The 25,829-nt window shown below is 44.9% G+C and overlaps 2 protein-coding genes across 3 annotated transcripts; one reads left to right on the top strand and one right to left on the bottom strand.

The window, feature by feature from the left end:
* Nucleotides 1-43: 43 nt before the first annotated feature.
* On the bottom strand, nt 44-9,197 carry hikeshi (heat shock protein nuclear import factor hikeshi). Its single transcript, XM_046335089.1, has 5 exons — nt 9,002-9,197; nt 8,037-8,274; nt 7,643-7,794; nt 523-641; nt 44-271 (listed from the first exon to the last, which is right to left on the bottom strand). Exons 1-5 carry the CDS (start codon nt 9,029-9,031, stop codon nt 217-219), a joined length of 594 nt encoding a protein of 197 aa, XP_046191045.1. The 5' UTR covers nt 9,032-9,197; the 3' UTR covers nt 44-216.
* On the top strand, nt 8,648-25,702 carry atp7b (ATPase copper transporting beta). Of its 2 annotated transcripts, XM_046335086.1 has the most exons (22): nt 8,648-8,757; nt 10,033-10,137; nt 12,737-13,583; nt 14,075-14,392; nt 14,565-14,728; nt 14,960-15,121; nt 15,302-15,378; nt 15,501-15,684; nt 17,111-17,344; nt 18,314-18,405; nt 18,591-18,718; nt 19,827-19,981; nt 20,117-20,251; nt 20,390-20,584; nt 20,828-21,010; nt 21,228-21,420; nt 22,169-22,315; nt 22,901-23,043; nt 23,326-23,529; nt 23,678-23,795; nt 23,929-24,031; nt 25,006-25,702. In XM_046335086.1, the coding sequence occupies exons 2-22, from the start codon at nt 10,087-10,089 to the stop codon at nt 25,268-25,270; spliced, it is 4,098 nt and encodes a 1,365-aa protein (XP_046191042.1). In that variant the 5' UTR covers nt 8,648-8,757; nt 10,033-10,086; the 3' UTR covers nt 25,271-25,702. The 2 variants fall into 2 exon arrangements, with proteins under 2 accessions (XP_046191042.1, XP_046191041.1); XM_046335085.1 differs by lacking the exons at nt 8,648-8,757; nt 10,033-10,137 and adding an exon at nt 10,821-11,402.
* The last annotated feature ends 127 nt before the right edge of the window (nt 25,703-25,829 follow it).

Below are 25,829 nucleotides of genomic sequence, written 5' to 3'. Positions count from 1 at the left end.
GGCAAGCTAAATATGTATGGAATAAAGTAGTGGTGAAAAGATCATTTTAAGAAATGTTTAATATTGGACAAACACATGTAATTGTTGCTATAAAACGATATTTTCGTCTTCTGTGGAGGACCATCCCTGGACATTCTGGAGCAGAAAATTAAGTCTTTGGTCTTCTCTGTCCATGCCCCTTTATGGTTTTTAACACTGTGGTATCGTCGAGACAACTCAAGTCTTCCAGAAATTGGGGTTTTGAGCCATGCGCCTCTGGAAGTTCTCATACCTGGGGAGAAATATCAGAGGAGCACATGACTTTATGCTTTTGATTTAGGAAGCACATTCAGATCGTTTGCAGCGTCCATGCTTAACTGACTGATTGAGAAATTCCTCAAATGTTAGTTTCCTTGTAGCCAGCCCAATAACCACAGGTTCCACAAACGTGGGTCAGGCAAATTGAAAATAATTGATTGGGTTAATTCAAGCAGGTGTTTAAATGGTCTGACTTTGAATAGGACCAACAGGGAACCATTTTACCATTTGAGGATGGAACTGGCAGGGATGAACATTTCTGAGGGGTTTGGAGTCATCTGCGACTGGGACACGGCAAAAGACGAGGAGAAATTATACAAACTGTCCAGCATCTTCTGAGTGAACTGAGGAGAGAGAGTTGAGTTGGTCAGCTGAGTGTGTAGGTGATCTTAGCAACATCAAAATAAAAGTCCTGCACATGTGCCGTATGTGGACAAAAAAGGAATAACTTGTGGGGATTATTTTGACACGAGGTAAGCAGAGAGGAAGTGGGTCTACAATAGACCCATGTTTGAGAAGTCTCAATACGATCCTTTACATATGGTCTCAAATACCCCCTGTCGTAATGACCAACTGTTCTGCCCACTGACTGTTTGTGCAACCTAATACAATTGAACACAATGCTAGTGTGCCTGTAGAAAGTCTACCCCCCCTTGGATTTCTTCCCATTTTGTGTTAAAGATTCATGAAAAATAAGTGCCAATATACCAGAATTAGTTAGAAACACCTTCGCAGCAATTACAGCTGTGAGTCTTCTTGGGTAAGTGAGCTTTGTACACCTGTATTGTGCAATATTTTCTCCTTTTCAAAAGTCAAGCTCTGTCAAGGTGTTGGGGATCATGGCTAGACAGTAAGTCTTGCCATAGATTGTCTAGCAGATTTAAGTCAACTGTAACTTGGCCACTCAGGAACATTCACAGTCTTTTTGGTAAGAAACTCCAGTGTAGATTTGGCCTTGTGTTGCAGGTTGTCCTGCTGAAATGTGAATTCCTCTCCCAGTGTCTGGTATAATGCAGACTGAAGCATGTTTTCCTGTAGGATTTTGCCTGTGCTTAGCTCCATCCTGTTTCTTTTCATCCTGAAATAATCCCCAATCTTTGCTGATGTCAATCATTCCATGATGCAGCCACCACCATGCTTGAAGATGAGGCAGCTACTCAGTGATGAATCAGATTTGCCAAAAAGTGTCTTGATTTGTTGTGTTTTTTCTCTCTCAGTATTACTTTAGTGCTTTGTCACATACATATGTATGTTTTGGAATCTTCTGTGTATTTGTATTCTTTTAGCTCTAATTTAGGTCATGGGGTCACTACAATGTTGTTGATCCATCCTCAGTTCTCTCCCATCACAGCCATTGAACTCTGTAGCGGTTTTAAAATCAGCAATGGCCTCATTGTGAAGTCACTGAGCAGTTTCCTTCCTGTCCTGCAGCTCAGTTCAGAAGGACGACTGCATCTTTGATGTATCTGGGTGGTTTAATACAGGTGGTTTAATACAGTGGTTCCCAAACGTTTAATAGTCCCGTACCCCTTCAAACATTCAACCTCCAGCTGCGTAACCCCTCTAGCACCAGGGTCAGCGTGCTCTCAAATGTTGTTTTTTGTCATCATTGTAAGCCTGCCACACACACACACACATTATACAATACATTTATTAAACAGAATGAGTGTGAGTTGTCACAACCCAGTTCGTGGGAAGTGACAAAGTGCTCTTATAGGACCAGGGCACAACTAATATAATCATTTTGCTCTTTATTTAACCATCTTACATATCAAATTGTGAATAACTCACCACAGGTTAATGAGAAGGGTGTGCTTGAAAGGATGGACATAACTCTGCAATGTTGGGTTGTATTGGAGAGAGTTTGTCTTAAATCATTTTCCACCCATAGTCTGTGCCAGTATGTAGTTTTCATGCTAGTGAGGTCCGAGAATCCACTCTCACATAGGTACGTGGTTGCAAAGGGCATCTGCGTTTGCCAGGGCAGGATACTCTGAGCGCAGCCCAATCCAGAAATCTGGCAGTGGCTTCTGATAACATTTTCACTGAACCACTTGAATGCAATTTCGATGAGGCTCTCTTGTTCAGATATCGGTAAGTGGCAGATATCGGTAAGTGGACTGGAGGCAGGCCATGAAAGAGATAACGAATCCAGTTGTTTGTGTCATCCGTTTTGGGGAAAGTACCTGCGTAATTGCACATCCAACTCACTCAGGTGCTTCGCTATATCACATTTGACATTGTCCGCAAGCTTGAGTTCATTTGCACACAACAAATCATACAATGATAGAAATAGCTGTGTGTTGTCCTTGTTATTGCAGACAGAAAAGAGGTCCAACTTCTTAATCACAGCCTCAATTTTGTCACGCACATTGAATATAGTTGCGGAGAGTCCCTGTAATCCTAGATTCAGATCATTCAGGCGAGGATTTAAATCACCCAGATAGGTCAGTCGTGTGACAAACTCGTCATCATGCAAGCAGTCAGACAAGTGTAAATTATGGTCAGAAAATAACTAAGCTTGTCTCTCAACTTAAAAAAGTGTCAATACTTTGCCCCTTGATAACCAGTGCACTTCTGTATGTTGTAAAAGCGTTACATGGTTGCTGCCCATATCATTGCAAGGTGCAGAAAATACACAAGTTCAGGGGCCTTGCTTTAACAAAGTTAACCATTGTCACTGTAGAGTCCAAAACGTCTTTCAAGCTGTCAGTCATTCCCTTGGCAGCAAGAGTCTCTAGCTGGATGCTGCATTGTACCCAAGTGGCATCGGGAGCAACTGCTTGCACACGCATTAACACTCCACTATGTCTCCCTGTCATGGCTTTTGCGCCATCAGTACAGATACCAACACATCTTGACCACCAAAGTCCATTTGATGTCACAAAGCTGTCCTGTACTTTAAGAATATCTTCTCCTAGTTTCCAATAGAGGATGTCGTCCTTAATTGACCCCCCATAAATATAACGGACATGTGCCAGGCCCACCACGTCTGTTCATCCAGCTGTAACACATATAATTCACTGGCTTGTATGCAAAGCAGTAATGGTTTCAAAACATCTCCTGCCATGTCACTGATGCGTCGTGAAAGTGTTGTTTGATGAAGACATTGTCTGTATAGTTTTTTGGGCCTTTTCCCCCAGCATTGTTCCAGCCATATCCGCGACAGCAGGAAGAATTAAGTCCTCCACAATAGTATGGGGCTTGCCTGTGTAACTCCTAGTGGGGCTTGCCTGGGGTCCCAGCCACCAGTAACTCACAATAGTAGTATGGGGCCACTCACCATAGTATGGGGCTTGCCTGTCCTAGCCACTCAGTAACTCACCATAGTATGGGGCTTGCCTGTCCTAGCCACTCAGTAACTGTTGTCTAGTCTGGGCTTGCCTGTCCTAGCCACTCAGTAACTTTTCACCATAGTAAGGGCTTGGCCTGTCCTAGCCACTCAGTAACTCACCATAGCTCACAATATAGGGCTTGCCTGTCCTAGCCACTCAGTAACTCACCATAGTATAGGGTTGCCTCATGTCCTAGCCACTCAGTAACTCACCATAGTATGGGGCTTGCCTGTCCTAGCCTCTAACTCATAGTATGGGGCTTGCCTGTCCAACTCAGTAACTCACCATAGTATGGGGCTTGCCTGTCCTCCCAGTAACTCACCAGTATGGGGCTTGCCTGTCCTAGCCACTCAGTAACTCATAGTATGGGGCTTGCCATAGCCACTCAGTAACTCACCTAGCTTGCCTGGCAGTAACTGTCCAGCCACTCAGTAACTCACCATAGTGGGGCTTGCCTGTCCCAGCCACTCAGTAACTCACCATAGTATGGGGCTTGCCTGTCCCAGCCACTCAGTAACTCACCATAGTATGGGGCTTGCCTGTCCCAGCCACTCAGGTAGTAGTATGGGGCTTGCCTGTCCCAGCCACTCAGTAACTCACCAGCAGTAGTTGGGCTTGCCTGTCTATGTAACTCCCATAGTATGGGGCTTGCCTGTCCTAGCCTCAGTAACTCACCATAGTATGGGGCTTGCCTGTCCCAGCCACTTGGTAACTCAAGTTCGGTAACTCACCATTTAACTCACCATAGTATGGGGCTTGCCTGTCCCAGCCACTCAGTAACTCACCATAGTATGGGGCTTGCCTGTCCCAGCCACTTGGTAACTCACATAGTATGGGGCTTGCCTGTCCCAGCCACCAGCATAGTATGGGGCTTGCCTGTCCCAGCCATAGTAACTCACAATAGTATGGGGCTTGCCTGTCCCAGCCACTCAGTAACTCACAATAGTATGGGGCTTGCCTGTCCTAGTCTAACTCACCTGTATATTTGAGTAACTCACATAGTTGGGGCTTGCCTGTTCACTGAACACCATAGTATGCTTGCCTTTAGCCACTCAGTAACTCACCATAGTATGGGGCTTGCCTGTCCCAGTGTAGCTCACCATAGTATGGGGCTTGCCTGTCAGCCACTCAGTAACTCACCAAAAAACTCAGTAACTCACCACCACTCAGTAACTCACCATAGTATGGGGCTTGCCTGTCCCAGCCACTCAGTAACTCACCATAGTATGGGCTTGCCTGTTTAACTCAAAATGGGGCTTGCCTGCCAATCAGTACTCACCATAGTATGGGGCTTGCCTGTCCCAGCCACTCAGTAACTCACCATAGTATGGGGCTTGCCTGTCCCAGCCACTCAGTAACTCACCATAGTATAGGGCTTGCCTGTCCCAGCCACTCAGTAACTCACCATAGTATGGGGCTTGCCTGTCCCAGCCACTCAGTAACTCACCATAGTATGGGGCTTGCCTGTCCCAGCCACTTGCCTGTCCCAGCCACTCAGTAACTCACCATAGTATGGGGCTTGCCTGTCCCAGCCACTCAGTAACTCACCATAGTATGGGGCTTGCCTGTCCCAGCCACTCAGTAACTCACCATAGTATGGGGCTTGCCTGTCCCAGCCACTCAGTAACTCACCATAGTATGGGGCTTGCCTGTCCTAGCCACTTGGTAACTCACCATAGTATGGGGCTTGCCTGTCCCAGCCACTCAGTAACTCACCATAGTATGGGGCTTGCCTGTCCCAGCCACTCAGTAACTCACCATAGTATGGGGCTTGCCTCAGTAACTCACCATAGTATGGGGCTTGCCTGTCCTAGCCACTCAGTAACTCACCATAGTATGGGGCTTGCCTGTCCTAGCCACTCAGTAACTCACCATAGTATGGGGCTTGCCTGTCCTAGTAACTCACCATAGTATGGGGCTTGCCTGTCCCAGCCACTCAGTAACTCACCATAGTATGGGGCTTGCCTGTCCTGCACTGTCCCACTCAGTAACTCACCATAGTGGCTGGGCTTGCCTGTCCCAGCCACTCAGTAACTCACCATAGTATGGGGCTTGCCTGTCCTAGCCACTCAGTAACTCACCATAGTAGGGCTTGCCTGTCCCAGCCACTCAGTAACTCACCATACTCTGTCCAGTAACTCACCATAGGGGCTTGCCTGTCCCAGCCACTCAGTAACTCACCATAGTATGGGGCTTGCCTGTCCCAGCCACTCAGTAACTCACCATAGTATGGGGCTTGCCTGTCCCAGCCACTCACTCACCATAGTATAGGGCTTGCCTCACCATAGTATAGGGCTTGTCCTAGCCACTCAGTAACTCCACTGGCTTCCAGTTCCCAGCCACTCAGTAAAGTAACTCATAGTATAGGGCACTAGCCACTCAGTAACTCACCATGGTGCTTGCCTGTCCCAGCCACTCAGTAACTCACCATAGTATGGGGCTTGCCTGTCCCAGCCACTCAGTAACTCACCAGGGCTTGCCTGTCCAGCCACTCAGTAACTCACCATAGTAAGGGCTTGCCTAGCCACTCAGTAACTCATCCATAGGGCTTGCCTGTCCCAGCCACTCAGTAACTCACCATAGCCTGCTTGCCTCCCTAGCCACTGAGGTAACTCACCATAGTATAGGGCTTGCCTGTCCCAGCCACTTGGTAGCTCACCATATAAGATGCTTCTGGCCCCTTATTAATGGTATCTGTTGTCTGTCTGTTGTCTAATGTCTGCGCAAGAGTGAAGGTTTACTTTTGCACATATAACACACTGTGGCTGAGGAAAAGCACTACTCCCAATATAAGTGAACCCCAAATCAATGTAGTTCTCAACATATTTGCGCCTCTTCGATGGTCCAATGTCCCTGTATGTTCGGTGCTTTCCCGGGTAAGGGGGCAGTAGCTCTTCGGCTGCATCAGATTCACATCCATTCTAGCTGGGCAAACAACAAATGTAGAATTACTGATGCTAGCATTGGATGTGCTAGTGGAAGCAGACCAACTTGTAGTTGACAGGTGCAGGTGTACTGCTGGTAGTAACAGTACTACCAGCAGAGTTGGTATGTGTCTATGGACATGGGCCTTTTTTTAAATTTGACCATTTATCAATTTTCGAGCAAACGGAATGAGCACCAGCTATGTTTGGCTACATACGTTAGTGAAATTCCCGCGAGAGAGTAATGTTAATTATTTGACTAGTCTACCTGTATTTGACAGTGTTGTTATTTCACTGAACACTAGATGGTTTAATTGTATTTTTGGCAGTGAAGAGAGGCTACTCAGGTAAGAGAAAAAAACTCACCCAAATGTATAGCCCTGTTGGAAAATATAAATGGACCGTTTAAAAAAATGTGAAATCATATTTTTATTTGGTGTACCCCCGATGGCATTGTATGTACGTACCCCAGTTTGGGAATACCTGGTTTAATACATCATCCACAGCATAATTAACTTGATCATGTTTAAAGAGATATTCAATGTCTGATTTGTTATTGTTACCCATCTCCCAATCACTGCCCTTTGAGGCTTTCGAAAAAGCTACTTGGTCTTTGTAGTTTAATCTGTGCTTGAAATTCAATACATGACTGAGGGACCTTACAGATATATGTATGAGGGACAGAGGAAGGTGTAGTCATTAAAAACAATGTAAACCGTGTGAGTCCATATAACTTATGTGATATGTTAAACCAAATTTGACTTCTGGACTAATTTAGGCTTGCCTAAACAAAGGGGTGAATACATATGCAACTATAGTTTAGTTGTTTTTTTTTTTTTACACGTGTAGAATTTTATTTTCACTGAGAGTATTTTGTGTAGATCAATTACAATGAAATCTATCACTTTAAAAGTAAGGTGAAAAAAGTTGAAGGGGGTGTAGACTTTCCATAGGCACTAAATACACCCGTGTTGCTGGTACACAGCAATCAAACAAAGCAGCTTGAGTATTGACTCGTATACATATTATCAAAGGAAGGTCACTGATTATGTGCACTGCACTGCAAAGCACCCATAATGTTCTAACCTGCATAAAGGAGTCAACAGCGCACACAGTGGCACCTGATACAGGCGTCTGCTGGACCAGCTGCTCCAAAGGCTCAATAGACACACCAACTTGGGCCACGGAGGCAAGCCGAGGTACTGTCATAACTCCAAATGGATGCTCTCCACCCTCACCTATAGGAAGACAGCAGAAACACCAATGGTGTGTAACTTTTGCTCAACAGTTTACCCACCTTTTGCAAAAGAATGCATTGAAAGAAGAGGAAGGGTTCTTTTTTCTCACCACAACTGGCGATCACAGTTGACCCACCTATTGTTTTACCACTACAGCACTAAAACACACATACTGAAAAAACACATTGTGACAACTACTAATGAAAGAAGGGCTTTATTAAATACATTTCAATGACACTCACCTGGTTTTAATTGAGATATTTTAAAGATGGCACTTGGTTTGTCGTTGGTGATGAAACCCAGGAGCTGCCAGATCTGCCCACCGACAGGGTCCGGGAAGGAGAAGTAGACGGCTCCACCCATCCCCGCAGGGAAAGGCACTGTGCCCAACATGAACACCACTACATGGTTCACATTCTCATAGTCTGGTAGGTTGAAGACAAACTTGTCACCAGCAACCTGCTGGGCGTCAGTCTGGACCTAAAAGACAATTGTGACTCCTACTTGAGCTGTTTCAAGAGGTACTTTTCATTTAATTAAAGGCACAATCTGTTTCTGTAATTCAGCAGTTTGACCCTGCCATTTTTTTTTGGTAAACTGATAATTGGGCTAGGTAGGGACCAGTGGAGGCTGGTGGGAGGAGCTGTAGGAGGATGGACTCAATGGATGGAATGGAACGGAGTCAAACTTGGTTTCCATATATTTGATACCGTTCCACGAATCCCATTCCAGCCATTACACATTACAATGAGCTTGTCCACATAGCTCCTCCCACCTGCCTCTGGTAGGGGCATCATGATGTATCTCTTTTGGGACTCTTCATAGACAGCCATGCTTGCAAGACCTTGGACCTGTCATGGTAGTAGGAAACATACTTTGAAGCTATACATTTTATGTTTAGAATGACACCCCAAAACAACAAACATTTGAGTACAATTTGGGTTATGATACTAGCTAACTACGGTAAGAAAAGTTGTACAAGCTAAACAATGTACACAAAACCTCTGTCTCTGTTAAGCTCATATCATAGAGCATGTATAACTAGCTATATTGTTGAAGAATCAATGGGTATATGTAGCCTACGAGTAGAAATGACCAGTCAGCAGCCGGGAATACAATAACACATTGTTCCTTCATACCAAATGTGTAGTTCGCTGTCATTTCAGTCCCAAGTTAGCTTGCTGCCGTTAGCAAGTTCCATACTTACCAATCTACCAGCAACCAAACATCCAAACATTGTAATGTCCTTGGTTTACTTTATATTTCGGTCAAGATGACTGTCTTATACTTAATCGATAGCACCAGCTGAGTCCATTTCACAAAACTCCCGAGAAAGTTAGCTAGCCAACTCCAATGTTTTGTTACTTGTATATGTTCTGCTTCAGACCACGTGTATACGAGAACTTCCGGTTTGATTGACGTTTCAAAATAAAATCAACCAGAAAGAAAGTGCTAAAATACTCATTAGAATGTGATAGAACGCTTGCGTGGTTCTAATATGTAGGCTGTTTGTTTAAGAAGAAAAAAAAACATACAAAAAGAAAGCGCCAGAAAAAACAAATGTCTATAATCTAAGATAAATTGTATTGTGATGGGACTGCAGAGAAAATACATCATGTGGTTCCATGGAAGTATGAAAACAGAAATACTTAGTTCCGTGTAACCAACATAAGTGATACAATCCCGAAAGATCCATCCTATATCTCTCCCACAACTCTCCAGCCTTTACTTGCAGGTTTATATTTGGAATTGAAGGAGCATTCAGTAGGAGTCAGTCAAAGGCTTCATTGTGTGGCCTATAAACCCGAGGATCTGTTCAAATCACTGATGCATGGCTCGGAGGAGAATGTTCAGGTGAATGTGAGCTGTTCGTCAAGGTCTGTGACCTCTGAGTCTTCTATATTCATGGTTGGCTTGGAATTCATCCACATTTTAAACAACTGCCATGGAAGCCAGGCCATAGTCACCAATATCTAATAACTGTCACCAAAAGCTGCCAAGGTAAACCTACACCCCCCCTAACTATGACTATGTGGACTTTTATAATCATACTCTATCAAACTCTATTGGTTTATACTATAGCTTTCTCTTTCCATGAAGTCAAGCACTCCAGCATTCCAGTGATGTGATAGTTTGGAGTTGACATCATCCATTACAGACTAAATTGGATAACTGTGACTTGTGTCATGTGGCTCATCCTGTTCACACTGGAGTTGTCCATTGTTGTCTTGCCTTCAGATCCGTTCTCTGAAGAAGACTGCAGAAGGCCCCTGATCCAACTGGAAGTTTACCATGTATGGATCCACATGGCCCACGAAGTGGATGAGGAATTACCTGAACTATGTGAGTCATCTGGATACAGTGTTACCTCTATGTGTTGACATGTTCATGTTATTATCAAGCTTCAGACTACTTCTGAATTCAGAAAATCTCTATACTCTGATCAATGGTTTGGGTCAATAGACAATAGACAGTTGTGCTATATTTGAGACAACTTCAAGCATATGGGTTGTCGAGACATTCATTCATATCCTTCATAGAGCCTTTATTCAATATATATTATGTGTGACATTGTTGTTGAATAGTATGTCATACTCCTATCGCAGACATATTAATAATATCTGCTTCTGCAATTAACTTATTAAAAAAATGTAAAACATTAAAGTATGACAATTAAACAACTGTATGTATTAGTGTAATTGAAAAATAACGACAAGTTATTTTTATGCATTTACCATTATGAAAAGTTTATTTTGAAATCACAGAGTAGGTTTAGACTAGGCTATGCTGAAGGTGTGAGTGTGGGATTATATATGCATGTTTGTAGCTAATACATGACACAGCACCGAGTTTGCTACGTTGTTGCACTCGTTTCCAGTATAAAGTGCAACGGGAGGGTCTTTGCGCGCGTCCTCTTCTAGCCAGGTAAATGATCTACAATACACGCTGTATCTGCACTACAATACAGTAACACAATCACCAAACTAAGTGTCCAGTGAAACACTGTCATGGGTTTCCGTGTTACTGTGGGTGTTCCACAGCTGTGCTGGGAATTGTTACGATCATTCAAGCGCCCACTGCTTTTTTACGTATTATTACGTGTTATTAATTGACCGTTATTTATATATTTTATTTCTCTCTGCATTGTTGGGAAGGGTCCGTAAGTAATAATATCACAGTTAGTCTACACCTGTTGTTTATGAAGCATGTGACGAATGAAATTCGATTTGTCCAAGAGCTGGGCGCAAAAGAAAGGCATGGACAGAGACAGAGGTAACCGCAACCAGTGCGACTGGACTTCAATCATGTGCACAGCTCTGCACTCTGCGCTCTCTGACATTATAGTGGCGTGTTGCCTAATAGGAACGTGAACCACGAACTTTTGCCCTCTCTGGTGTTGTGAGAAACAAATAAAGAACCACAGAGAAGTGGCCATGTTTTCGCAAAATCCGATAAGTAGCCTTACTAAATATGTTTCGAAGCCGTCAGTCGTGGGACAGGTTGAGGTTTGTATGGTTGAATGTCAGTCGCCTTGCGCTGTTAGGACAGCTGTACCAGACGGACAAACCGCAGACCATGGGAGGGTAGCAAATCAGGCTGATCTAAAGGTAAGAAGAAACCGGTCAGTTAGTATTTAACTGTTTAAATTTAAATGTATATTCCCATTTTAGATATACATGTATGGCGTTATACTGCTCACAAAAATTCTGAATTTATTTATAAATTCTGAATTGATGTATTTGAAATCTGTGAAAAAATAGTTTTGAGCCACGAAAGTCCGACCATGTTGTGTGTTCATATCACATCTATCCCTTGACCCTTTGGTTTGAGGTTACTACTGTACATAGAAAGCTCTCTCTCTGTTGACATTCCCATCAACAAACATGGAGTGTCTTAGTATTTGTTTAACATACAGTGTGAGCTGTGGCTTTCCTCATAGGACAAACAGTAATGTAGGCTAATATACAGTAATGTAGGCTAATATACAGTACTGTAGGCTAATATACAGTACTGTAGGCTAATATACAGTACTGTAGGCTAATATACAGTACTGTAGGCTAATATACAGTACTGTAGGCTAATATACAGTACTGTAGGCTAATATACAGTACTGTAGGCTAATATACAGTACTGTAGGCTAATATACAGTACTGTAGGCTAATATACAGTACTGTAGGCTAATATACAGTACTGTAGGCTAATATACAGTAATGTAGGCTAATATACAGTACTGTAGGCTAATATACAGTAATGAAACAAATATTGTAAAAATGTATTGCCCACATGTGACACAAGGTCAGGAGTTCATATTGATCAGGTGAGGTGGTGTTATTTCTTATTGTATGGTAGACTGCAGGTTTACCATATAAAAAAATGGCATTTGTGGTGTTCACAATGACTGCCAACGCACCGAATGCTCCCTGGCCTCTCCTCTCCTCCTCTTAGCCTGGGGGTCAGATCCAGATGAGTGTTGACTCTAAGCAGAGTCACATTGTTACCGTGTGAGCAGGGTTACTTATGGTCACGTGGGCCTGGAGCTTCTAGTAATCCATGGGTCTTTCAACACCTTTGTTTTACACCAGCAGTCTCTGGTCTGTGTGCTCCATCCTCATACAGTGGATGACCAGAAGTACTGAACGTTCCCAGAGTGGGCCACTAACGATGTTGACACTGGAGAATTCATTGTGAATCAGTGGTGACCTAACTTGTCCTCTGCTTCAAGCCTTTTTAAGGGCCAGTCACAAATCTAACTCAAGATTTCAAGGAGCTGATTGCAATCAGCTTTTTATGGCATCCAGTATTTAAAGGGCTATAAAAAACGTTGCTGCTTCGATTTCTGAAAACACTGAGCCTACATATAACTGACATGATCAAGTATGTGCATCTCAATCTTTTCTCTCTCCCTTGCCCTCGTCCTCTACCTCTCTGACACTCTCTTAAGGAGAAGATGTGTCCCTGTGAGGCCTGGTGTTCCCAGAAGCGGACCTATGAGAACCTGGCCTATGAGCCTGGGAGTCAGAGTGAGCTCTACCCCCAACCTAAGGCCCTCTCCCGGGCTGTTTTCCAGCTTTCTGGCCTCACCCCCAAGTCCTCCATCCAGGCCATCGAGAGCCACATCGCTGGCCTGAAGGGAGTGGTGTCTGTCAACTTCTCTGTGGCCAGTGGCCTGGCTCAGGTGGACTATAACGCGTCATCTATCTCTACCAGGGAGTTATCTCTGGAGATCCAGGCCATGGGCTACGACGTTGTGGACGTGCCTGGGGAAGAGGTGACTAAGATCGGGGAGACGGAGGCCACAGAGTCCCTGACGAGGATCAGGGTGAAGGGTATGACATGCCAGTCCTGTGTGCGCTCCATCGAGGGACGGATAGGGACTCTGCCTGGGGTTCTGCACATCAAGGTGTCTCTGAGCGATCAAGAGGCAGTAGTACAATTTCAGCCCCATACAGTGACATCTGAGGAGGTAAAGGAACAGATTGAGAACATGGGATTTGGTGCGACTCTTACGAACAAAGACACGAGTATAGATTGTCGTCAAGGGGAGACACCTGTGTCATCCTCCATCTTGGATTCACTGACTCAGACGTCTGTCATTGGGATTGTAGGGATGACCTGTAATTCATGTGTCCAGTCCATAGAGGGCAAGATCTCTGAGATGACTGGGGTGTGTTCTATAGCGGTGTCATTACAGGAGGAACAGGGGACCGTCACCTTTGACCCCAGTCTGACTCAGCCAGAGGAACTAAGGGCAGCCATTGAAGACATGGGATTTGATGCTTCACTCATAGGTATGCTTAATATGTTTATTTCACCTTAGAAATTGAACAAAAATCACAACTACACTTTTATAATCAGACATTTCATTCATGTAATATGGGGAGGGGGGCTCAACTGAGTAGGTACATTGTTGTACAGAATGCAGAGAAATGGATTACTTCAACATTCCAAACTCACAGTGGTGGGCATACAGTAATACTGCTTTCAATGGACAATGCTGTTCAAAGCATTCTATTTCCATCCAGCCTTGCTATTGGTGGAGAGTAGGCAGCACTTGGGCACAGGTCTCCTTGGAAACGAGACAAGTGTGCTTTCTAGTGTGGCATCAAGTGTTCTTGAATTACCCAGACTTGGGGCCGGTAAAACAAGCTTATAAACGGATTATGAACCGGTTTGGTTCTTTTATGTCACCCCCCTTACACTGAAAGCACTCTCTCTCCATCCATGCATAACCCATCCAACCAACGGTCTTGTTAATATGTTGTGTTCTTTTCTCCTGAAGAATCTGCTTCTGCAGAAACTCTTCCAACCCCTCCCCTTCAAAGACGAAAGACTCCCCTTTCCCCCCACTCCCCCAGAATGGCTCACAGTAGCTTTGGCTCTACCAAGACTTCCATTAACGGTAGCTCTGGCTCTACCAAGACTTCCATTAACGGTAGCTCTGGCTCTACCAAGACTTCCATTAACGGTAGCTCTGGCTCTACCAAGATGGTCACTGCTGGTGAGGAGGGGAAGGTTCAGAAGTGCTTCATCCGTGTGGCAGGCATGACCTGTGCGTCCTGTGTGGCCAACATTGAGAGGAACTTAGTCAAACACAGAGGTGGGTGATGTTATCCTTTAGGTCACTGTCATTTCCCATAGTCACTAAGCAGAACGCTTGACCTGGCAGTACAGTTTCTATCATGAGGATAAACACGTATTTTGTGGTGATGCCACTTTCCCTGGTTAGGGGTTAACTGCACAACATTGTGTGTGGTGTGTGTGTGTTCCAGGTGTCATCTCAGTGCTGGTTGCCCTCATGGCTGGTAAGGCGGAGGTGAAGTATGACCCTGGTATTGTTGATGCCAAGCGGATAACACAGCTCATAGAGGGTCTAGGCTACGGTGCCACACTGATAGAGGACAATGCTGTTATGGATGGGAAACTGGACCTCTCTGTGAGTCCTCTCATTGGCTGAGAGAACATGGAGAAAGAAGAAATACATTTCTATGCTTGGCTAAATACATTTCTATGCTTGGCTAAATACATTTCTATGCTTGGCTAAATACATTTCTATGCTTGGCTAAATACATTTTCTTTGATGTTTAGTCCAGTACTACATTGTGCCAACGTGTTGTCTGGTACAGCTGCATTAAGTTTAACTTTGTTTTGCTCATCTCATGTGTAGGTCACTGGGATGACATGTGCGTCATGTGTCCATAACATTGAGTCCAAACTCACCAGGACCAAAGGGATTCTAGAAGCCTCAGTTGCACTGGCAACCAATAAAGCCCAGATCAAGTTTGACCCAGAAGTGCTTGGAGCTCGTGACATCATCAGAATGATTGAGGTAGCGAGCTATAAGTTGACTTTGCTGTCATGTCTCTTTAAATGTTGTTGCTAAATGAGTTTTTCCATCACCAACATCTTGTAATTGTTTTGATCACCTATATATTCACATTGTGCGATTACAGTGTTGGTACATAATTCTTACCCATATTTACAACTGTAGTAACTCTGTCTGTTCTAGGGGCTGGGCTTTGGGGCGTCTCTAATGAAAGCTGAAGGCTTTGGGAACAACCTGGATCATGGGGAAGAGATTCAACAGTAAGTATCTGTTTTGGTCGTCTGTAGATTCTGACTTGAGATACGTGTTTTTGAATCAACCTTGAATTGTTTTAACACACTCTCCTCTCTGCATGCGTCCTGCGTGTGTGTGTGTGTTCCAGGTGGAAGAACTCGTTCCTGTTCAGTCTGGTGTTTGGGGTGCCAGTGATGGGCTTGATGATCTACATGATGGTGATGGACAGTCAGCACGGGGAACACGGTGGCTCTATGCCTGAAGAGCAGAACCTTCTCCCAGGCCTCTCCCTCCTCAACCTGGCCTTCTTCCTGCTCTGTACACCTGTCCAGGTATAATAAGACCCTACCAAGCCCTGCTACTGGCTCAGTCTCAGTACTCTAGATGTGTCTTTGACCCCCAGATACAATAGGACCCTACCAAGCCCTGCTACTGGCTCAGTCCCAGTACTGTGGATGTGTCTTTGAACCCCAGATACAATAGGACCCTACCAAGCCCTGCTACTGGCTCAGTCTCAGTACTGTAGATGTGTCTTTGATCCCCAGATACTATAGGACCCTACCAAGCCCTACTACTGGCCCAGTCTCAGTACTCTAGATGTGTCTTTGACCCCCAGATACAATAGGACCCTACCAAGCCCTGATACTGGCTCAGTCTCAGTACTGTAGATGTGTCTTTGACCCCCAGATACAATAGGACCCTACCAAGCCCTACTACTGGCTCAGTCTCAGTACTGTAGATGTGTCTTTGACCCCCAGATACAATAGGACCCTACCAAGCCCTGATACTGGCTCAGTCTCAGTACTGTAGATGTGTCTTTGACCCCCAGATACAATAGGACCCTACCAAGCCCTGATACTGCTTATCTACTGTATGTCGTAGTCCATTATATAATAACTGTACGTCACATTTCTCTCTCTCTTCGTACCTCTCTTTCTCAATCTCTCTCTGTTTCTCCCTCTCTTCATACCTCTCTTTCTCAATCTCTCTGTTTCTCACTCTCTCTCTTCGTACCTCTCTTTCTCAATCTCTCTGTTTCTCGCTCTCTCTCTTCGTACCTCTCTTTCTCAATCTCTCTGTTTCTCGATCTCTCTCTTCGTACCTCTCTTTCTCAATCTCTCTCTGTTTCTCACTCTCTCTCTTCATACCTCTTTCTCAATCTCTCTGTTTCTCGCTCTCTCTCTTCGTACCTCTCTTTCTCAATCTCTCTGTTTCTCGCTCTCTCTCTTCGTACCTCTCTTTCTCAATCTCTCTCTGTCTCTCTCTCTTCGTACCTCTCTTTCTCAATCTCTCTCTGTTTCTCCCTCTCTCTCTTCATACCTCTTTCTCAATCTCTCTCTGTTTCTCCCTCTCTCTCTTCATACCTCTCTTTCTCAATCTCTCTCTGTCTCTGTCTCTCTCTTTCTCTATCTTCGTACCTCTCTTTCTCAATCTCTCTCTGTTTCTCGCTCTCTCTCTTCATACCTCTCTTTCTCAATCTCTCTGTTTCTCGCTCTCTCTCTTCGTACCTCTCTTTCTCAATCTCTCTCTGTCTCTCGCTCTCTCTCTTCATACCTCTCTTTCTCAATCTCTCTCTGTCTCTCGCTCTCTCTCTTCGTACCTCTCTTTCTCAATCTCTCTCTGTCTCTCGCTCTCTCTCTTCGTACCTCTCTCAATCTCTCTCTGTCTCTGTCTCTCTCTCTTCATACCTCTTTCTCAATCTCTCTCTGTCTCTTGCTCTCTCTCTCCTCCTCTTTTCCTCGCCCACTCCTCCATCAGATCTTCGGGGGTCGTTATTTCTACATCCAGGCGTACCGCTCGTTGAGACACCGCACGGCTAACATGGACGTCCTCATCGTCCTGGCAACCTCCATCGCCTACATCTACTCAGTTGTGGTCCTCATTGTGGCGATGGCAGAGAGAGCCAATCAGAGCCCTGTCACCTTCTTTGACACACCGCCCATGCTCTTCGTCTTCATCGCCCTGGGCCGGTGGCTGGAGCATATAGCAAAGGTAAGGCTATTCTACCCTACTCTATTCTACTGTACTCTATTCTATTATGCTATATTCTACTCTATTCCATTCTATTATATTCTACTCAATTGTATTCTACTCTACTCTGCTCTATTCCATTCTACTCTATTATTTTCTACTCTACTGTACTCTATTCCATTATACTCTACTCTATTCCATTCTACTGACATCTATTCCATTATACTCTATTATTTTTACTCTACCGTACTCTATTCCATTATACTCTAATCTATTCCATTCTACTGTACTCTATTCCATTATACTCTACTCTATTCCATTCTATTATATTCTACTCTATTCCATTCTACTCTACTCTATTCCATTCTATTATTTTCTACTCTATTCCATTCTACTCTATTCTACTCTACTCTATTCTACTGTACTCTATTCCATTATACTCTATTCCATTCTATTATATTCTACTCTATTCCATTCTACTCTATTCTACACTACTATATTCCATTCTACTCTATTCTACACTACTCTATTCCATTCTATTCTACTCTGTTCTACTCTACTCAATTGTATTCTACTCTACTCTGCTCTATTCCATTCTACTCTATTATTTTCTACTCTATTCCATTCTACTCTGTTCTACTCTACTCTGTTCTACTCTACTGTATTCTACTCTATTCCATTCCACTCTATTCTACTCTACTCAATTCCACTTTCCTTTACCTGGACCACAGCTGAAGTCCTTTTGGTTGGAAGTACTTCTGCTGCTCTCAGCTTTATGGATGGTGGATCACCAGGGGGTTATTCTAGGTCATATCTGATCAGTTTTTGTGGCATTTAGGGTCATATGATTGTGTTATTATGGTGTCAGTGTGGGGAAGCAATCCCCAGACTACAGGCTGAAGACTTAGGCTGAGGTCGGCTGGTAATTCCCAGGTTTAATCAACACCCACTCACTTCATTGCCTCTGTGTTTCCTGTTCCTGTTCTGCAGAGTAAGACATCTGAAGCACTGGCCAAGCTGATGTCACTGCAGGCTACTGATGCCACTGTGGTCACGTTAGGTCCTGACCACTCCATCCTCAGGTGAACCTAAACCCAGCTTCATTTTCCCACAGTGAACACTTGTGGAAAAAAATGTTTACAATTCTTTACAATCTGTTTATAGCTGTGTCCATAAACTATTCTGAGAATATTTCACCACAATAAATCAGTACTGTGTCTGTGCTGTGTGCGTACGTGCGTGTGTGTGTCTGTGCTGTGTGTGCCAGTGAGGAGCAGGTGTCGGTGGAGCTGGTCCAGAGAGGAGACATAGTGAAGGTGGTGCCTGGGGGAAAGTTCCCTGTGGACGGGAAGGTGATCGAGGGAAGCTCCATGGCAGATGAGTCCCTCATCACAGGTAAGAACCGTTTTGTTGGAGAGCCAATGGGCCGTAGTGGTTTACTGTCATTATGGTCCTTTTGTGGTCTATTGGTGATTGACTGTGTTGCAGTGAAGGGTAAAGGCATGTAAATGCACCTTTTTTATTTAATAGTAGCAAAATAACACTACATGACCCACCTAATGTGGAGAAATGCATTGAAATTCTAGGTAGCATTACTCTATTCACCGCTAACGACGATCGTTGTCATTGTGGTCATTTAGTAGTCTGTATCGGTAGTTGCTGGTAGTCATTGTGGTCATTTAGTGTCTGTATCGGTGGTTGCTGGTAGTCATTGTGGTCATTTAATAGTCTGTATAGGTGGTTGCTGGTAGTCATTGTGGTCATTTAGTAGTCTGTATCAGTAGTTGCTGGTAGTCATTGTGGTCATTTAGTAGTCTGTATCGGTGGTTGCTGATAGTCATTGTGGTCATTTAGTAGTCTGTATAGGTGGTTGCTGGTAGTCATTGTGGTCATTTAGTAGTCTGTATCGGTGGTTGCTGGTAGTCATTGTGGTCATTTAGTAGTCTGTATCGGTGGTTGCTGGTAGTCATTGTGGTCATTTAGTAGTCTGTATCAGTAGTTGCTGGTAGTCATTGTGGTCATTTAGTAGTCTGTATCGGTGGTTGCTGATAGTCATTGTGGTCATTTAGTAGTCTGTATCGGTGGTTGCTGGTAGTCATTGTGGTCATTTAATAGTCTGTATCGGTGGTTGCTGGTAGCCATTGTGGTCATTTAGTAGTCTGTATAGGTGGTTGCTGGTAGTCATTGTGGTCATTTAGTAGTCTGTATCGGTAGTTGCTGGTAGTCATTGTGGTCATTTAGTAGTCTGTATAGGTGGTTGCTGGTAGTCATTGTGGTCATTTAGTAGTCTGTATCGGTGGTTGCTGGTAGTCATTGTGGTCATTTAGTAGTCTGTATAGGTGGTTGCTGGTAGTCATTGTGGTCATTTAGTAGTCTGTATCGGTGGTTGCTGGTAGTCATTGTGGTCATTTAGTAGTCTGTATCGTTGGTTGCTGGTAGTCATTGTGGTTCTTTGGTGGTCTACCATGGTTGATGGGGTGGTCAATGTTCTCTCTGTGATCAGGTGAGCCCATGCCTGTGAGTAAGAAGCCCGGCAGTTCAGTGATAGCTGGCTCCATCAACGCCCACGGATCTCTACTGGTGCAGGCCACCCACGTAGGAGCAGACACCACCCTCTGTCAGATAGTCAAACTAGTGGAGGAGGCACAGACATCCAAGGTAAACAAACCACTTTATGGCCAAGGTCAAGACGGGACGTCTTTGATTGTAGGCTACAATTACCTGTGTAAGTTACAATATAATCAGTTATTGATTATATTTTCTAAGTATCTGAAACATCTCTTGTTGGACTAGGCCCCCATCCAGCAGTTTGCAGACAGACTGAGTGGCTACTTTGTACCCTTCATAGTCATTGCCTCAGTGCTAACACTGCTGGTCTGGCTGGTGATCGGCTTTGTCAACTTCCATGTTGTGAAGGAGTACTTTCCTGTGAGTAACCACAAGAGCTTATCAAACTCATAACAAAGCCTTGTGGCGTTGATGTACTTTCTGAATGAAAAGACTAGTTCTGAATCATATTGTTTGCGTGTGTTTGTGTGTTTCTGTATGTGTGTTTCAACCTCACAGGGTTACGATGAGAACATCCCCAAGACAGATGTTATTGTCCGCTTCGCCTTCCAGGCCTCCATCACAGTCCTGTCCATCGCCTGCCCCTGCTCTCTGGGCCTGGCGACCCCGACAGCTGTCATGGTGGGCACGGGGGTCGGAGCCCAGAACGGCATCCTCATCAAGGGAGGGGAACCGCTGGAGATGGCCCACAAGGCAATGCACCTCTATTTACTACCTCCCAACCGAAACCTACTTCCCGTAAACGTCCAGTGTTTTCCAAACTGTATTGTGGGCCGGGTGCAGGGTAGAGTCGGTTATGGTGACTTGGTGTGAAGCTGAACATGTATGACAGGCGTTTTCCACTGCTCTAACCCTAACAGCCACAGCTAAAGCTACCAGCAGTAACACAGAAAGAAAATGCCTGTGTTGTCCGCTCCCTCCTTTCCCCCCATTCAGATCGGTGCGGTGATGTTTGATAAGACGGGCACCATCACTAACGGTGTCCCGCGGGTGACCAGGGTGTTGGTGCTGTGGGAGAGGGCACGGCTACCCCTGCGTAAGGTCCTGGCACTGGTGGGGACTGCGGAGGCCAGCAGTGAACACCCACTGGGGATGGCTGTGGCCAAGCACTGCAAAGAGGTGAGGGTATTTCATTGATATCTACCAGGTATCTGTGCTTTAGCCGCTGTATAAACACAGACAAGGTCATTCTATCCACCTTACCCTGGAATTATTCTCCAGGTCGTTGATATAAATGAGAATGAACATTCACAGTCAACTTACCTAGTGAAGTAAGGGCTCAATATAATGAAATAAATAACTAGTGTGAGCGAGCGCCTGTCCGTATGTATATCAGGAGCTGGAGACAGATGTTCTGGGTTCCTGTAAGGACTTCCAGTCGGTGCCAGGCTGTGGGATCAGCTGTAAGGTGTCTAACATTGAGGAGGTACTGCTGGAGGGTGACCGGGACTCCTGTCATACCCAGGTCACACTGCAGGGGGCCACGACTGATGAGAGCAGCCTGGTCGGCGATACTGTGTCAGTGTCAGGTCAGTGTTGCTTTACAACATCACGGTTTTTACCCCTTTACATGGTGGTTGTACTCATGATGTACAGTACCAATCAAAAGTTTGGACACACCTACTTATTCAAGGCCTTTTCTTTATTTTTACTATTTTCTGCATTGTAGAATAATAGTGAAGACATCAAAACTATGAAATATACATATGGAATCATGTAGTAACCAAACAAAGTGTTAAACAAATCAAAATATATTTTATACTCTTCAAAGTAGCCACCCTTTGCCTGGATGGCAGCTTTTCACACTCTTGGCATTCTCTCAACCAGCTTCATGAGGAATGCTTTTCCAACAGTCTTGAAGTAGTTCCCACGCATGCTGAGCACATGTTGGCTGCTTTTCCTTCACTCTGCGGTTCAACTAATCCCAAACCATCTCAATTTGGTTGAGGTCGGGTGATTGTGGAGGCCAGAAATTCCACAAATTAACTTTTAAGAAGGCACACCTGTTAATTGAAATGCATTCCAGGTGACTACCTCATGAAGCTGGTTGAGAGAATGCCAAGAGTGTGCAAAGCTGTCATCAAGGCAAAGGGTGGCTACTTTGAAGAATCTCAAATATATAATATATTTAGATTTGTTTTAAACTTTTTTGGTTACTACATGATTCTATATGTGTTATTTCATAGTTTTGATGTCTTCACTATGATTCTACAATGTAGAAAGTTGTCTAGCCTTGAAGTCCACTCCATTGCTAATGGTGTTTTGTGTGTTGTCCAGGTGCCTCTGCTAGCCCCTCCTATTCGGTCCTGATCGGGAACAGAGAGTGGATAAGGCGGAACGGGCTTCATGTAGGAGCTGACGTGGATGACGCCATGTCCAGCCACGAGACCAAGGGGCAGACAGCCATCCTGGTAGCTATAGATGGTACAGTCTCAGTCCAATGACAGACATTTACATTTGAGTAATTTAGCAGACCTGTTTTCCAGAGAGACTTACAGTTAGTGCATTCATGATAACTAGGTGGGACAACCACATACATATCAGTCATAGTAAGTACATTTTTCCTCATTAAAGTAGCTATCAGCAGAGTCAGTGCTGGTAAGTGGAAAAAGTCAAGTGCGAGTGTTAGTTTTTTTTTGGGGGGGGGGTGTCCAACAGAAGAAAAGCCTTCACATCCCACTGGGTCAGGTTATGGACACATTGTAATAGTCCTGAACTGTCTCTCAACAGTGGTTTATCTATGACCCTCAGGACTGTGTCCTACTCCATCAGTGGTTTATCTATGACCCTCAGGACTGTGTCCTACTCCAACAGTGGTTTATCTATGACCCTCAGGACTGTGTCCTACTCCAACAGTGGTTTATCTATGACCCTCAGGACTGTGTCCTACTCCAACAGTGGTTTATCTATGAGGTACATACACTGAACATGGGATATGTGTCAATCCCCTGCATCAACCTCACCGTTCCGTGTCGGGGACCTGTTCCATCTTCTCTTCCTATGCCCTAGGTGTACTGTGTGCCATGCTGGCCATAGCAGACACAGTGAAGACCGAGTCTGCCCTGGCTGTCCATACTTTACTCAGCATGGGGATAGAGGTGGTCATGATCACTGGGGACAACAGACGTACTGCTAAGGCTATAGCCACACAGGTAAGAGAAAGATAGAGACCGCACGCATGCATGTGCAGCACATGGGGATGTGGGAAACTCCTCAGCCTGAAAGGTCGCAACTTGTGCCGCCAAATTGTACATTTTATCGTGGCACCGACTGGTAAGACTCTTTGGGAGGGCCGTCACGTGTGCTAGCAAGACAGAGGTTCTGGGTTCGAGTCTTGGTGTGAGCTGAATCAGGAGGAAGTGGTACTTGCTAAGCAAGCAGCGTGGCGTTCATTACACACACACGTCTGAATTGTGTCTCTGTCCCTCCTCCAGGTGGGCATCAGGAAGGTATTTGCGGAGGTGCTGCCGTCCCACAAGGTGGCCAAGGTGCAGGAGCTGCAGGAGAGGGGTCTGAGGGTGGCCATGGTGGGGGACGGGGTCAACGACTCGCCCGCCCTCGCCCGCGCCGACGTGGGCATCGCCATAGGGACGGGCACAGACGTGGCCATAGAGGCAGCTGACGTGGTGCTGATCAGGGTGAGGAGCAGAGTGGGGTGTGGTTGGGATGTTAACTACATCCTAGTTACATGTGTTGTGATGTACTTGAAAGGGAGAGATGAGGTCTCCTGGGTGTATTTTCTGTCCCAAAGGAACTTCTTTTATTTTTTTTCTCCTTTCTATGTAGAATGATCTGTTAGACGTGGTGGCCTGTATTGAGCTGTCCAAGAAGACTGTTCAGAGGATACGCATCAACTTTGTCTTCGCTCTCATCTACAACCTGGTAGGGATTCCCATCGCCGCTGGTGAGTAACAAATCATATTTTATTGGTCGCATACACATATTTAGCAGATGTTATTGCGAGTGTAGCTTGTGATCCTTGCACCAACAGTGCAGTTGTGTGTGTAGTAAAGCTGGGTTGCACTGTACCCATCCAGGTGTGTTTCTGCCCGCTGGTCTGGTCCTACAGCCATGGATGGGTTCAGCAGCTATGGCAGCTTCCTCTGTGTCTGTGGTCATCTCTTCCCTGCTGTTAAAACTGTGAGTGTATGCTTCTGCCTCTCGGTCTGTCCGTCCTTCCATCTATCTCTGTCTGTTGGGGATTATGCTGTGTAATCTCAATCTCTTCACTGTAAACTCGGTCCATTGAGAAGCGTTTCCATAGTAACCTGAGTAAAGTAGCGTGTGCCTGTAGTACAGCCCAGGGCACCGTGTCCAGAGTGTGTCTGTTGCAGCAGCCCACTCACTGAACACTACACAGACTGAACACAGTGCACTTTGACCTCTCAGCTGTATCTAGTTCACTATTTGGAACCACTCCAACTCCCTCTTTATTTATGGAAAACCGTGTAAATGTCTCAATCTGTTCCTTACATGCCACATGTTTTCATGTCATGTTTGTCTTACTCACTCACACGTTATTCTGCCTATATTAACACGCCACTTGTCCGCTTCAGGTCAAGTCTCTGTCTCTACACTTTTCTCCCCATCCTCCCCATACTCTCGTTTACTCGTTCAAATATTTTTTATTGAACACGCACCCGAATGGTGTCTAGGTATAAAAGACAAGTCTGCAATTCTTATTTAGCAGACAGGAACAATAAGACCCAGAGTTCTGGGTGCAAAACAAATATTACAAAACAAGACATACAGAACAAGGACATGTAGAAAGAAAGAGGGTAGATGTCACCCCCCTTATCCCCCCCCCTATTCCCCCCTATTCCCCTCCTAACTGCTCGGGTGGCGGGGCCAGCACATGCTGCCTAAAGGTAGATTAAAATATTAGAATTGAGATTGCGTTAAAATGTACAAATCCACAGCGCCAACTGGTCCAAGTAAGAGAGTGAAGGCTGACAGATTTGATCAAATGTTAGAATATATCTCATTCTTTGTAAGTGTACACTATTTGCCAATTCGCCATAATTCGCCATAATTTGGTAGAGGAAGCTTCCCTCCTTTTGCTCTCTCTCTTACTAAAACTGACCTCAGTCCTCTCCTGCTTCTGCCTGCTCCAGGTATAAAAAGACAACAATCGAGACGTATGAGTTCCGGGCCCAGGGGAACATGAAGAGCCTGAGCCCCAGCCAGGTGAGCACCCACGTGGGTCTGGACGACCGGCGACGCACCCCTCCCTCCCTCCGCAGCGCCTGGGAGCGCCTGAGCCAGGGCAGCCGCCTCTCCCTCTCCAGCCAGCCGGCCAGCCGAGGTCCATCCACCCCCTCTCTCCAGGACCGCTGCTCCCTGCTGGACCACGAGAAGGAAGTGGAACTCGTAGTGTAGTGTATCGTAGTGTAGTAGTGTAGCAAGGTGCCAGGTAGAGGACATTATGTCGAAGGGAAACTACCTGTCCTATGGTAACCATCTGATGGAAAGGTCCAAGGGAAACTGTCCACATTCCTTAGTCTCATCCTCTTCATGTCAATTAGATGTATTTTAATATTTGACTGAACCATAACTGAGAAATAAATCAATACCTAGAAGTTAATCATTCACAAAGTTACTTTCTTTAAATCTTTCAAGACACTTTTTATCACAAGCGGTTAAACAATATGGCTCTTCAGTTTACATTATGAGGAAATGTTATTCATTGTGACCTTTTTTTAGGGGGATTGTCATGTGTGGTTTGCCCACCTATTGTCTGTTTTGAGTGTGTTCTAATGATTCATTTGTCTCCTTTGTCCCTGTCGTCCAAATATATTTCAGTAAAATCCACCAAGGTTTCTGCTTTGTACTTCCCTTGACTTGCTTGCGTAGCCCATCTCATTAAGGTTTTTACAGAACAGCTATAGGTAGCCTGCAAGATGAAAAAACAGGATTTTATGCGCAAGATTCAGAGAAA

This window comes from Oncorhynchus gorbuscha, unplaced genomic scaffold (genome assembly GCF_021184085.1).
Source record: "Oncorhynchus gorbuscha isolate QuinsamMale2020 ecotype Even-year unplaced genomic scaffold, OgorEven_v1.0 Un_scaffold_646, whole genome shotgun sequence".
NCBI lineage: Eukaryota > Metazoa > Chordata > Actinopteri > Salmoniformes > Salmonidae > Oncorhynchus > Oncorhynchus gorbuscha.
The sequence above is the reverse complement of the archived record's forward strand: the minus strand, read 5'-3'. Positions and strand labels throughout refer to the sequence as shown.

Bases quoted from the DNA above. Each gene is read 5' to 3' on its own strand.
- hikeshi (XM_046335089.1), bottom strand. From the start codon at position 9,031: ATGTTTGGATGTTTGGTTGCTGGTAGATTG. The intron at 7,795-8,036 runs GTGAGTGTCATT...GTCTTCCTATAG, and splicing joins AATATCTCAATTAAAACCAG to GTGAGGGTGGAGAGCATCCA. The intron at 642-7,642 runs GTTAGAACATTA...CTCTCTCCTCAG, and splicing joins CTGTTGACTCCTTTATGCAG to TTCACTCAGAAGATGCTGGA.
- atp7b (XM_046335085.1), top strand. From the start codon at position 11,229: ATGTTTTCGCAAAATCCGATAAGTAGCCTTACTAAATATGTTTCGAAG. The intron at 11,403-12,736 runs GTAAGAAGAAAC...CACTCTCTTAAG, and splicing joins CAAATCAGGCTGATCTAAAG to GAGAAGATGTGTCCCTGTGA. The intron at 14,729-14,959 runs GTGAGTCCTCTC...TCTCATGTGTAG, and splicing joins ATGGGAAACTGGACCTCTCT to GTCACTGGGATGACATGTGC.